This window comes from Eulemur rufifrons, chromosome 7 (genome assembly GCF_041146395.1).
Source record: "Eulemur rufifrons isolate Redbay chromosome 7, OSU_ERuf_1, whole genome shotgun sequence".
In the NCBI taxonomy this organism is placed as follows: domain Eukaryota; kingdom Metazoa; phylum Chordata; class Mammalia; order Primates; family Lemuridae; genus Eulemur; species Eulemur rufifrons.
Window position 1 is genome coordinate 117,933,182 of NC_090989.1, and position 14,294 is coordinate 117,947,475.

The following is a 14,294-nucleotide window of genomic DNA, read 5'->3' on the forward strand; positions in this document are numbered from 1 at the left end:
AGGCAGGGAGAAAAGGAGGATCTCAGTAATTTAGTGGAGGAGAATTATTTTTTCCATTAGAATGGTATTCATAGATGAGTTTAAATATAACAGAAGTGAGATATTGAAATACACTCTCCTAAACTAACACAGCAGCAAAAAAACTTTATAAATAAACGTTGGAAGTCAAATTCTCAGAAGACCTGTTTGTTGTAGCTTTCTATGGGGAGAAAAGAAAAAAACAAGAGCATTTTCTACTCACTAGTTCTATACATTGCTTTAAATGACATTCTTCCTGATGAGTCCTGTCTCATGAATCTCTAACACTTTCTAGGCTGTTACTATCTAAAATCATCTCTTACTAAGACCTGCATGATGTGTCCAGGACTTCTCTTTAAAATGTGTGGGACTTTATTATTCATTGTCCTCACTTTGAACTAAGCTATGAACGACAGGAAAAGCCTCTTTTAACATTCTATTTAGCTTAAATATGAGGAGGTAGAAATAGGGAAATGTGGAGACTGTAACTAAGGGCTGTCTAGGTGATTATTATTCTCTATGTGGATTATAATAGGTCATTCATAACTATTTTCAAGTCTAATTCATTTTAGTTTTTCTGCAAAAGTTTTTAGTAGAACTTACATGTTTAACTATGTTAATGAAATGGGTATATTTTCTATCTCTTCATATTTTAAATCCTACTCTCGGAACTGAGCTTATTACCAAAAAATTACAAGTGTCAATTTTAGGTATTAAGATCTTCTTAATACCTAAAATTATTATTTTTTTTATTTCATCTTATTGTTATGGGGGATACAGAATTGCAGGTTACACACAGGAAAGGCCCATGTACCGCCTTTCCCCCCAAGTCAGAGCTCCAGGCGTGTCTGTTCCCCAGATAGTGCGCGTTGCACCCATCATGTAGGTATATATCCCTCCCTTCCCCACCCCCCCTTCCCGAGTCAGCACCTTCAAGTGTTACCACTCCCCAAACGGTGCGCAATGCACTCATTGTGTAGGCATACCCCCATCCCCTCCCCCACCCCCCACCTCAGTCTGATATCCGATTGGTGTCATTCCCAGATGTGTATTTAGGTGATGATCAGGGAAACCAATTTTCTGGTGAGTATATGTGATGCTTGTTTTTCCATTCTTGGGATACTTCACTTAATATAATGGGTTCCAACTCTCTCCAGGAGAACCATAGAGATATCGTATCTTCATTATTTCTTATAGCTGAGTAATATTCCATGGTATACATATACCACAGCTTACTAATCCAATCATGTATTGATGGGCATTTGGGTTGTTTCCACATCTTTGCTATTGTGAATTGTGCTGCTATAAACATTCGGGTACATGTGTCTTTGTTACAGAATGACCTTTTTTCCTTTGGGTATATGCCCAATAATGGGATTGCTGGATCGAATGGCAGGTCTACTTGAATCTGTTTAAGATACCTCCATAATGCTTTCCACAGGGGTTGCACTAGTTTGCAGTCCCACCAGCAGTGTATTAGTGTTCCTGTCTCTCCACATCCACGCCAACATGTGTTGTTTTGGGTTTTTTTGATAAAGGCCATTCTCACTGGGGTTAAGTGATATCTCATTGTGGTTTTGATTTGCATTTCTCTGATGATTAGGGATGTTGAGCATTTTTTCATATGTTTGTTAGCCATTCTTATATCTTCTTTTGAGAAGTTTCTATTCGTGTCATTTGCCCACTTTTTGATAGGGTTGTTTGATTTTTTCTTGCTGATTTTCCTGAGTTCTAAATAGATTCTTGTTATCAGTCCTTTATCTGATGTGTAGTATGCAAAAATTTTTTCCCATTCTGTAGGTGGTCTGTTTATTCTCTGGACTGTTTCTTTGGCTGTGCAGAAGCTTTTTAATTTAATCATGTCCCATTCATTAATTTTTGTTGCTGCTGTGATTGCCTTGGGGGTCTTCTTCATAAATTCTTTACCTAGGCCAATGTCTGTAAGAGTCTTTCCTACATTTTCTTCTAGAATTCTGATTGTATCACGCCTAAGGTTTAAGTCTGTTATCCACTGTGATTTGATTTTTGTGAGAGGTGAAAGCTGTGGGTCCTGTTTCAGTCTTCTACAAGTGGCTAACCAATTCTCCCAGCACCATTTATTTGAATAGGGATTCTTGTCCCCAGAGTATATTCTTTCCTGCTTTGTCAAAAATTAGGTGACTATATGAGGATGGTTCTATATTTGGATTTTCTGTTGTGTTCCACTGGTCTGTGTCCCTGTACTTGTGCCAGTACCAGGCTTTTTTAAGAACCACGGCCTTGTAGTATAGTTTGAGGTCTGGCAAATTAATACCTCCCATTTTGTTTTTGTTGCTTACAATTGCTTTTGCTATACGGGGTCTTCTCTGGTTCCATACAAAGTGTATAATTATTTTCTCTACGTCTGTGAAGAATGATGTTGGTAATTTAATAGGGATTGCATTGAATCTGTAGATCACTTTGGGTAGTATAGACATTTTAACAATGTTGATTCTTCCGATCCACGAGCATGGCATATTTTTCCATCTATTTGCAAGTTCTGCTATTTCTTTTCTCAGTGTTTCATAGTTTTCCTTATAGAGGTCCTTTACCTCTTTAGTTAGGTATATACCTAGATATTTTATTTTCTTTGTTGCTATTTTGAAGGGTATTGAGTCTTTAATTTGGTTTTCCGATTGACTGTTATAAATATATAATATATATTTATATAAATGCCTCTGATTTGCATATATTAATTTTGTAGCCTGAGACTTTGCTGTATTCATTAATCAATTCCAGGAGTCTCATGGTTGAATCCTGGGGGTTTTCCAGATATAGCATCATATCATCAGCAAAAAGTGAGAGTTTGATCTCTTCCTTCCCTATTTGGACTCCCTTGATTTTGCTCTCTTGCCTGATAGCTCTCACAAGGACTTCCGATACTATGTTGAAAAGTAATGGGGACAGTGGGCAGCCCTGTCTGGTTCCAGTTCTAAGTGGGAGTGCTTTCAATTTTTCCCCATTCAGAATAATGTTGGCTGTGGGTTTGTCATATATGGCTCGTATCATTTTTAGGTAGGTTCCATCTACGCCTATTTTGTTAAGTGTTTTTATCATAAAAGGGTGTTGAATTTTGTCAAATGCTTTTTCTGCATCTAATGAGAGTATCATATGGTTTTTGTTTTTGCTTCTATTTATGTGGTGAATTACATTTATAGATTTACGTATGTTGAACCACCCCTGCATCTCTGGGATGAAGCCCACTTGGTTGGAGTGGATTATTTTTTTGATAAGTACTAGGATTCGATTTGCTAGTATTTTATTGAAAATTTTTGCATCTATATTCATGAGAGAAATTGGTCTGTAGTTCTCTATTTTTGTTGCGTCCTTTCCTGGTTTTGGTATCAATATTATATTGGCTTGGTAGAACGTGTTGGGGAGAATTCCATCCTTCTCAGTATTGGAGAATAGTTTATGTAGGATGGGCACCAGTTCTTCTTTGTATGTATGGTAAAATTCAGGTGTGAATCCATCTGGACCAGGGCTTTTCTTTTTGGGAAGGTTTTTTATTGCTATTTCAATTTCAGTTCTTGATATTGGTCTGTTCAGGTACTCTATTTCTTCCTGGTTGAGCCTGGGAAGACTACGTGTTTCTAAAAATTTGTCCATTTCCTCCGCATTCTCCAGTTTGTGTGCATAAAGATTTTTGTAGAATTCATAGATGATATCTTGTATTTCTGTAGCATCGGTTGTGATTTCTCCTTTCATGTTCCTAATGGAGGTTATTAGAGATTTTACTTTTGTGCTCTTGGTTAGTCTAGCCAGAAGTGTGTCTATTTTGTTTATCTTTTCAAAGAACCAATTTTTTGTTTTATTAATTTCCTTTATAGTTTCTTTGTTGTCCTTTTCATTTAATTCTGATTTGATCTTAGTAATTTCTCACCTTCTGCTGGGATGGGGTCGTTCTATTCTTCTTTCTCCAGCTCTTTGAGTCTATTCGTTAGGTTGTCTGTTTGCAGGTTTTCTGTCTTTTTGATATAGGCATTTATGGATATGAATTTTCCTCTCAGGACTGCTTTAGCTGCGTCCCATAGATTTTGATAAGTTGTATCTCCATTGTCATTTAATTCAAAGAAACTTTTGATTTCCATCTTGATTTCTTCGTTTATAGAATAATTATTCAGGAGAAAGTTATTTAGCTTCCATGACTTTGAGTAAGAGTGAGGGTTTCTGTTTGTGTTCATTGTTACTTTTATGCCGCTGTGATCTGAGAAGATGCATGGTATAATTTCTATTTTTTTGAATTTTTTAAGACATGCTTTATGTCCTAGGACATGGTCAATCTTAGAGAATGTCCCGTGAGCTGATGAGAAGAATGTATATTCTGTGGACTTTGGGTAGAATGTCCTATAGATGTCAGCCATGCCCATTTGTTCTAGCATTCTATTTAGGTCCATTATGTCTTTGTTTATTTTCTGTTTAGAGGATCTGTCCTGTACTGTCAGTGGGGTGTTAAAGTCTCCAGCTATTACAGTATTGTTATCTATCATTTGGTTCAGATCTAGTAGGGTTTGCTTTATGAATCTAGGTGCACCTAGGTTGGGTGCATATATATTGAATATAGTCCTGGCTTCTTGTTGAATTGTGCCCTTGACCAGTATGTAGTAGCCATCTTTGTCTTTTATTATTTTTGTTGGTTTGAAAGCTAAGTTATTGGAAATTAAGATTGCCACGCCAGCTTTCTTTTGGTTACCGTTTGCTTGAAATATCGATTTCCATCCTTTAATTTCAGTCTAAATGCATCTTTGCAGGCTAGGTGGGTTTCTTGAAGACAGCAGATACTTGAATTGTGTTTTTTTATCCATTGGGCCAGTCTATGTCTCTTGAGCGGGGAATTCAAGCCATTCACATTTATTGAGAAAACTGATAAGTGAGACAGTTTTTTGTTCAGCTTGTTGGGTAGAACTTCATTGCGATGTTTTCTCTCCTGAGCCATTGTGGTATCTGGAATTTGATCTTTAGCTCTTGAGTAGTTTTTACATTCGTGGATCTTTCTTGTGCTGATCCGTGTGTAACTCTCTTTTGAGTACTTCTTGGAGGGCTGGTCTTGTCTTGGTGAATTCCCTCAACCTTTGTTTATCTGAGAATGTCTTAATTTCTCCTTCATATAGAAAACTTAGCTTAGCTGGGTACAAGATTCTAGGCTGGGCATTATTCTGTTTCAGAAGCGTGAAAATGGGGCCCCAACCTCTTCTTGCTTGTAAGGTTTCAGCTGAGAAATCTGGCTTAATTCTGATGGGTTTTCCTTTGTAAGTTACTTGTTTCTTTCTCCTTACAGCTCGGAGAAGGGACTCTTTAGTGGATACTTTGGTCAGCCTGATGACTACATGGCGTGGTGTTTTCCTATTTGCTAGGAATCTCCCAGGGGTCCTTTGAGCTTCTTGAATCTGTATGTCTAGAGTATTAGCAAGGCCTGGAAAATTTTCCTCGATTATGTCTTCAAATAGCTTGTCCAACCCTTGCTTATTATCTTCTTCACCCTCAGGAATGCCAATAACTCTCAAGTTAGGTTTCTTCACATAATCCCACATTTCTTGAAGACTCTGATCATTTCTCTTACTTCTTTGATCTATCTCTGTGACTGACTTATTTAGTTGGAAAGAGTTATCTTCAATTTCTGAGATTCTTTCCTCTATTTGATCTACCCTGCTCTTGAGACTTTCCACAGTGTTTTGTAGCTCTCTGAGTGAATTTTTCATTTCTAGGAGTTCAGTTTGGTTTTTCTTCAATATTTCAATTTCTTTAGTGAATTTTTCCTCCAAATCTGGTATTTTTTTTTTGTGGTTTCTTTGTGTTCGTTATCCATTGATTCTTGTATATTATTCAGCTTGTTTATAATCCATAATTGGAATTCTTCCTGTGACATGTTGGTGTTTTGAGTCTGGTTTGTGTCAAATGGTTGAGAGCTGGTATTTCTCTTTCGGGGTGAGCTTTCCGTTTGATTTTTTGTGCTCCCTGTGGTTTTTCGCTGGGCCCTTCCCATCTAGATTTATCGTTGGATCTTTTCTTATAGATTTAGTCTGGTTAACAGCACTCTTTGTGCTCTATTCTTAGGCTGTGAAGCAGTCTAGGTATATTGCTTCCTTTGGCAAGAGGGGGAGACTGTTGTGAATTGTTTAGAGATTTTTCTATTTCAGTTGGGGGACTGCTTCTGATGGGTCCAATCCTAGAGGATTGGAGCGATCCAAGACCGCTTTGGTGAATTAGGACACTGTGTTGTGGTCTTTCAGAAGGCAGGCAGGGTCCACACTAGCAGTAGACCGAAATTCTCTTTGTTTGTTTGTTTGTTTGTTTCTCTTTGGTTCTTCCTCTATAGGGGTGGTTTCTGTCTCTATCCGCAGGAAAGATACTAGCTATGGGGAGAGGATGGTGCCCTCGCTCACTCAGTGCCCCAGTTGCTGCAGCTTCCACGGGCAAAAGTCTGCCTTGGCCCATTGTCCCCAGGGACCAGGCTCCACACTCTCGCTTCTGGAGAAGTATTCAGTGTTTACACATGGGCGGGGCCCCTATATAAGGTCCGTGGACCAGGGGAGGGGGCCGTCCAGGGAGCCTCTTGGCACCCTATTGCTCCGCAGTGACTTGGCTGTGGGCCTCCAGATGGCGATTGCGCGCCCGTAGATTGCCGACGCTGGGGGTGACTGCTCAGGTTCCGGTATGTACCAGAGCCAGGGGCCTGGCCCGTTCCGAAGCTCACCGTGGCTCCCCAGTTAGAAGGCAAAAAGAGAGTAGAAAGAAAAAAAAAGAAAAGAAGAGAAGAGAAAAGAAAGAAAAGAAAGAGAAAAGAAAAAGAGAAGAGAAAAAAAAAAGAAAGGAAAAAAAAAAAACCAAACCAAAAACACAAACAAAAAAGAACAAAAACAAAACTACACAACACCACACCACATAGCTAAACGAAAAGATACACAAATCTGAAGTATATAGTTCGGTGACTCAGTGATTTTGTTTTTATGCCTTAGCGCAGCTCTGCCCCTTCACGCCCGCTGGGTTGGGTTCCGAGCGGCAACTCAATGTTTTTTTTTTTTTAAGCCTTAGCGCAGCTCCGCCCCTTCACGACGAGCGTGGCCCCGGCGGAGATTCCCCCAGGGTCCAAGCTGTTCACCCTTTATTGTCTCCTGCCCAGTGTGCCCATGCATATCCCGCGTTCCCGGCGTGGGCCCAGAGACCAGCGGAGGGCGCCGGGCAGAGAGAGCCGCTGGGCACCTTATGGCTCCCGAGCGGTTCCGGCTTTGCTTTCAAGATGGCGCCCACAGAGCTCTGGGGTGGGAGGGGGACCGGCTCCCCGGCAGGCAGAGACCGCCAGTGCCGGGGGGCTGGCGAGCAAAGACGCCCACCGGGGGCCACCGGCTGGAGAACCCCCGAAAAAAGCAGCACGGAGGCACAACGCAATTCGCTGTTCGAGGATCCTTCATGCCCTTCCGCCCTGGTGCAGATCCGTCCCTCCTCGCTAAGCGCTGTCTCAGCCGAGACTCCCCAGGTTCCAAGCTATTCTCCTGAAAAAGCCTCCTGTCTCCAATGCCCCATGTCTCCCTCGGTGATTCTGTACTGGCTTGAGGGAGGTCTCCAAACAATTGGGATTGGAGGTCAGTGAGGAGAGCAAGCCGCTTTCCCAGAAGGCTGCCCCCGCCCCACCTGGGGGTGGGTGTAGCGGACTCGCACTCCTCTGGCTACTGTCTGTCCCGCGTTCTGCAGAATTTCGCGATCCTAATTTTCGTTCACCTCAGACCTCACTCACTCTGTTTGTCCCACGCTGATTCTCCGTGTATTCACACCGCTGTTCCTGTGTGGGAGTGATCCTCTAGCGTTGTGGCAGGTCCGGATCGATGACTTCCTCGCCGGAGCGCAGATCCAGGCCATCACCACCACTCCGCCATCTTCTCCTCCCCCCCAATACCTAAAATTATTAACTCTGAAATGATGTTACACTGATACATAAAGCATTCCTTTAACATATATCACTTTGTAGGAGTACGATAAACATTTTGACCAAATACATGTCTTTTTTTTAAAGGTGCTGTGTAGCATCAATTCAATTATTCACAATCCAAGAGCTCCAGTAATAATTTATAAACAGAGCAAAGGAGGAGCCCAAAATTTTAATAAAGATCTTATTCAAGATTGTGGATTTGAGCATCTTGTTCCTATAATAGAAATGTGGGCAGATCAACTGACATCCCTAAAGGTAAGGAGTTGACTGTTATTTATATGCTTTGAACATCTATTGGACTCTACTGGCTTTATTAATAGGATTTGGCTTAATTTTTTTGTTTTTATTAACTGTAAAGCTGAAAAAGCTTATTAGCTTATCTAAAACTAGAATCTTCCTACTTACCTATTTTAAGTATTATTTGATGTTGTCATTACTGTAAACTTTATCTCCTCTAAAGTTCTATCAAACAAGAAATTTTTTTAGGCCCATTCCTTCATTGAAAATCTACAGTGGATGCACTTTGTACATCTAGGCCCTTCCCTGTTCTATCTTCATCTCCCTCCTGTTCGTATTTCCATGCTACAGCTTTTCCTGGCCCTTATTCCTCTTCACATAATGTCTCATCCTTCATTTCATTATAATTGGGTATATTTTCTGTCTCTGCATATTTTAAATCATTTTCCTTCACTTGGAACTGAACTTTTCTCCGTGTCTGTCTATTCTCTAGAGGAGGTAAATAGTCAGCTAGCAGCCATCCCTACTCTTACCTATCCTATCTATTCATGGAAGAGTAAAATTTGTTCCCTCTATCGAGTTACTGTGTATTCCTTATTGCATAGTTTCAGGTTTTTTCAGGGTTTTTTTTCTTACTAGTTTACTGAAAGGTAAATTGCTAAAGACAGTAGTAATTTCCGTGCCCTTTAAACTTTAGATTTTCCAGTGACTGATGTCATACATAGCACTACCTATGTTAATGAAGATGTGATTCAATAATAGTATTTGTCAACAGACGCCTTATTATATGACATAGAAATGATGCAGAAGATATTTGTTAAAAATGTGTAAGCTCCATGAGGACAGAGTTTTGTCTTATTTTTCTCTGATATGTCCCAAGGATCCTCTTGATATATAATGAATGCTCAATTAATATTTGTTAAAAAGAATGAAGCAGCATAATATATTCCATGACAAAATGGGGGGGCGTGATAATGTTAAATTTTTTAAAACTTTTAATGAAAAACGTACATGTAACTGATAAAAAAATTTTATATTCAGCTTAATTTCTACTTCCCTTTTTATATAGGGCTCAGATAGCAAATCTATATACAGATTTGCATATATAGAGCAATATAATACATAAACATTTTGACTGAGTGACAGTGCTGGATTAACTTTATAGGCCTGAGTTCCTCCAGTCTATATCTCAGAAAAGGGTGAAATAATCAGTGATTAATTGTATAAATCACGGCATCTCCCCAATCATTGCTTGTCAGGGGGTTCTCCCAGTGGGAGGGAACAGTGCTAATTCCACTTTCCTCCTCCTCAGAAGAGACGGACTAGAAAAAGCTCTAGATTTCCCAGCAGAAGAGAAAAGACTAGAAGAGGAGGAAGGCAAAGGGAAGAATCATATTAATGGATAGTTATTGATTGTTTACTATGTTCAAAGTATTATGAGGTATCAGAAAAGGTAAATACAGGATTCAGACTAATTGGAGAGACAAAATATACTAAAAAATATGAAATAAAATTTAAAGGATCATTCATGATATCATCAGAAGAATTGAATGCCATAAAAATAGATCACCCATGATGAGTTCCAAGAGAATGATGCAGACAACTTGTGCTCTAGTGTCTGAAGGAGGAAAAGATCACTCTGATTATAGCTTCCAAGAAGGGCTTTGAAGTGATGCTGAGTTCTGGCTGCTGTATTTAGTTTTCCAAGTAGAAGAAGGCAAGGAATTAGCTTTACATAATAATTAGAATATTCTGAGGACACCCAAGAAGAAATTATTTCAAATTAGTTACTTCTGCCATTGAAGTAACTCATGGATTTGGGGCAGTGCTTCAGATATTTACACTATAGTTTCAGGGTCCAAATTGAGAAACTACATGAGATTCTTTGAGGCCTCATATCAAAGGTTCTTTGTAAGGTAGCAGCCTCTAAGTTTGAGACAACCATCTTCCCAGATCATTTTTTTCCCTCAGGTTAGATTGGCTTAAAAGGATAGGTTTGAGGGATGAATGGATAAGTAAAATGTGGTATAAACACATAATGGAATACTATTCAGCCATGAAAAGGAGGAAATTCTGACCCATACAGCATGGGTGAACATTATGAGGACATTATGCTAAGTAAAATAAGTCAGTCAGAAGAAGGCAAATACCATATGATTCCACTTATATGAGTTACTTAGAATAGTCTAAATCATAGAGGCAAAGTATTATGGTGGTTGCTGGTGGGGGCAGGGAATGGGGAGTTATTGTTTAATGGGTATAGAGCTTCAGTTTTATAAGATAGAGTTATGGAGATATGGATGGTGGTAATGGTTGCACATTTTGAACATATTTAATAGCATTGAATTTACACTGAAAAATGGTTATGATAGTAAATTTTATGTATGTGTATTTTACTACAATAAAAAAAATTGAAACAAAAGAGAGGGTTGGGAAAGGCATGGAGCCAGTTAGCTGCCTCCTTCCTTCTGTCTTTTCCCTCCTGCCTTTCCAAGAAAGGTGAGCTATAGATGCTATAGCTTTTTCCAACCCAGTACACTGTTGCTTTCCCATTTCTCAGTGCTCCAGAGGCCAGACATACGAGGGCAGGCCTATGGTAGTACTTCTACATCCCCACAACTGGGTATGAAGAACCTAGGAGAACCTCTTATATTTTTCAGAGCTTACTGGATGGACTATGCCACACTGCTGAGGAGACCAGATCATCTTTTCTTCTTAGCTTTGTAATGCTCTTTTATTCTCAGGCAAAAACTTATAAGATTGGGTGTGCCTTTAACCATAGACCACTTCTTTTAAATATTCCTTGTTGATGGAGCGTTGGTTAATAAAGGTGTCATTATGCTGCTACTTGCTGACTTTTTTTCAAATTCTAGCAGCACTGATTATAAAACATTCATTTGCCATGAATTTCTAAAAGAGGTAACTGCCGTACTACCAAATGAAAGGTTAAAGATAGCAATATGTGAGTTGTGGGCCTTAATTGGGGAGTGTTAAATAAGTGGAGGACTAACATAAGTGGTTAGAAAAAGGAGGAAATTCTTGTACTTCTTTCAGTATTCTAGAGCTGTGCTGTCTAATATAGTAGCCACTAGCTACATGTGGCTATTAATCACTTGAAATGTGGCTAGTCCCAGTTGAGTTGTGCCATAAGTGTAAAATATTGGCTTTACAACTTGCGCTCCCCAACCCCCAGGCCACAGCCCATAACCAGTCTGTGGCCTGTTAGGAAATGGGCCTGAGCTCTGCACCCCACCCCCCAATCCTCATTCCGTGGAAAAATTGTCTTCTGTGAAACTGGCCCCTGGTGCCAAAAAGGTTGGGGACCACTGCTTTAGAAGACTTACTAGGAAAAAAATTAAAATATTGATTATATATTGAAATGATAATATTTTAAATATATATTAGGTTAAATAAAATACATTAAAGATAATGTGACCTGTTTATTTTTACTTTCCATATTTTGGCTACTAGACAACTGAAAATTACCGAGGCTCACATTACATTTCTTTTTTATTTTTTTAGGGTTTTGTTTTTTTTTTTTTGAGACAGAGTCTCACTCTGTTGCCCAGGCTAGAGTGCCGTGGCGTCAGCCTAGCTCACAGCAACCTCAAACTCCTGGGCTCAAGCAATCCTGCCTCAGCCTTCCGAGTAGCTGGGACTACAGGCACAAGCCACCATGCCCAGCTAATTTTTTCTATATATATTTTTAGTTGTCCATATAATTTCTTTCTATTTTTAGTAGAGATGGGGTCTCACTCTGGCTCAGGCTGGTCTTGAACTCCTGACCTCGAGCAATCCTCCCCCTTCGGCCTCCCAGAGTACTAGGATTACAGGCGTGAGCCACGCGCCCAGCCTACATCTCTTTTGGATGGCATTGTTCTAAAGGGCAAAGCATTGTGCCATGCACGTACAGGTTGAATATCTCTTACCCAAAATGATTGGGACCAGAAGTGTTTCAATTTTGGATTCTTTCGGATTTTGGGATATTTGCAGAATATATACTGGTTAAGCATTCCTAATTTGAAAATCTAAAATGCTCCAATGAGCATTTCTTTTGAGTGTCATATCAGTGTTCAGAGTTTCAGATTTTGGAGCATTTCAGATTTTCAGATTAGAGATGCTCAACCTGTAGTAGATGCTTAGTAAATATTTGTTGATTGATCAGTCTTAGAGCTCTAAATTTTTAGTAGCCTTGCCCCTCATGTACAGCTTAAAATAGAGCAACATGTCTAGGCCAAGAAAACTAAGTAGGGTGTTATGAAGATAAAGTAGAATTAATTCAGGGATCCTTTCACATTAAAAACCTGCCTGGAGCCAGGTACAGTGGCAGGCACCTATAGCTCCAGCTACTCTGGAGGCTGAGGCAGGAGGATCACTTGAGCCCAGGAGTTCAAGTCTAGCCTGGGCAACATATCAGACATGGTCTCTTTAAAACACAAATAAACAAACAAACCTGCCTGGAGATACATGTTACAACATGGATGAATCTCAAACATTATGCTAAGTAAAAAAAGCCAATCACAAAAGGCCAGTTATGATATAATTGTATTTATGTGAAATGTCCACAATAGGCAAATCTATAGAAACAGAAAGTAGACTAGTAGTTACCCCAGGAGCTGCAAGGAGGCGAGGAGGGGGAAGGACTGTGAGTGGGATTTCTTTTTGGGGTGATGAACATATTCTGAAATTAGATAGTGGTGATGTTTGCACATCTCTGTGAAAATATTAAAACTACTGAATTGTATATTTAATGAGGGTAAATTTTATGGTATGTGAATTACATCTCAATAAAGCTGTTATAAAAAATTCAAAACCAATATATAAGGACAGGCCGGACGTGGTGGCTCATGCCTGTAATCCTAGCACTCTGGGAGGCCTAGGCGAGCAGATCGTTTGAGCTCAGGAGTTCGAGACCAGCCTGAGCAAGAGCAAGACCCCTTCTCTACTAAAAAATTAGGAAGAAATTAGGAAGAAATTAGCTGGACAACTAAAAATATATAGAAAAAATTAGCCAGGCATGGTAGCGCATGCCTGTAGTCCCAGCTACTCGGGAAGCTGAGACAACAGGATTACGTGAGCCCAGGAGTTTGAGATTGCTGTGAGCTAGGACGCCATGGCACTCTAGCCTGGGCAACAGTGAGACGCTGTCTCAAAAAAAAAAAAAAAAAAAATATATATATATATATATATATGGACAAACTTTATATGTCAATGATTCAAAGTACTTAAATAATATATAAAAATAAAATTACTTAGCAAATATACAGTATAATTTTTTGGTAGGGCCTACATTTATCTGGAGAAAACTAATTTTAACAGGCTTGTTCTAAATTAGTGATAGTCTTTTTTTTAAATACTGATGATAGTTACATATATATGTATTTTTTTAACCTACCTGGATAATTATGTTTTATTTACTGTTACTGTAGAAACTGTTTATTTAATCAATAATACCTTTTGTTATAAAGGATTTGTATAAGTCCTTGAAAATACTATCTGCAGAACTGGTACCTTGGCATAATTTAAAGAAGCAAGATGAAAATGAAGGTATCAAAGTTGAAGATTTGTTGTTTATGGTAGATACCATGTTGGAAGAAGCTGAAAATAAGGAAAAGGTAATAAATATTTAGTACTTATATAAATGTTTCTATTTTAATGTATTCTTAAATATTGATAATTTTTTCCCCTTTGGAATCTTTGCAGCCAAAAAATTGATAATTTGAAATAGATATTAATATTTGTTCTACTAGAGTTCTATTTCTCTTTTTGAAGTTTTTTTTTTTTTTTTTTTTTTTTTTTACTAAAGATTTGGAATTATTTTAAGATGTGAACTATCTTTCTTTTTTACCTTCTCTTTTGAACAGGACAGCAATATGCCAAATTTTAAAACATTGCAAGCTATTGTCTCTCACTTCCAGAAATTATTTGATGTGCCTTCTTTAAATGGAGTCTATCCCCGAATGAATGAAGTTTATACCAGGCTTGGAGAAATGAACAATGCTGTGAGAAACCTCCAAGAACTCTTAGAATTAGGTGATGACCCTTTGTCATTTTGGCCTCCATTTAAGAATTTATTCCTAATAAATTAACAAAAAGT

At 38.8% G+C, this 14,294-nt stretch overlaps 1 protein-coding gene across 5 annotated transcripts in view; it reads left to right on the forward strand.

Annotated features, from left to right (window-relative positions):
- Positions 1-14,294, forward strand: part of CEP70 (centrosomal protein 70) — a 66,079-nt gene that overhangs the window by 46,871 nt on the left and 4,914 nt on the right. For all 5 annotated transcript variants that reach the window (XM_069473178.1, XM_069473179.1, XM_069473180.1 and 2 more), the window contains 3 exons: positions 8,045-8,215; positions 13,666-13,812; positions 14,062-14,230. In XM_069473178.1, the coding sequence (XP_069329279.1) occupies positions 8,045-8,215; positions 13,666-13,812; positions 14,062-14,230 (487 nt within the window). The remainder of the gene's footprint in view (positions 1-8,044; positions 8,216-13,665; positions 13,813-14,061; positions 14,231-14,294) is intronic.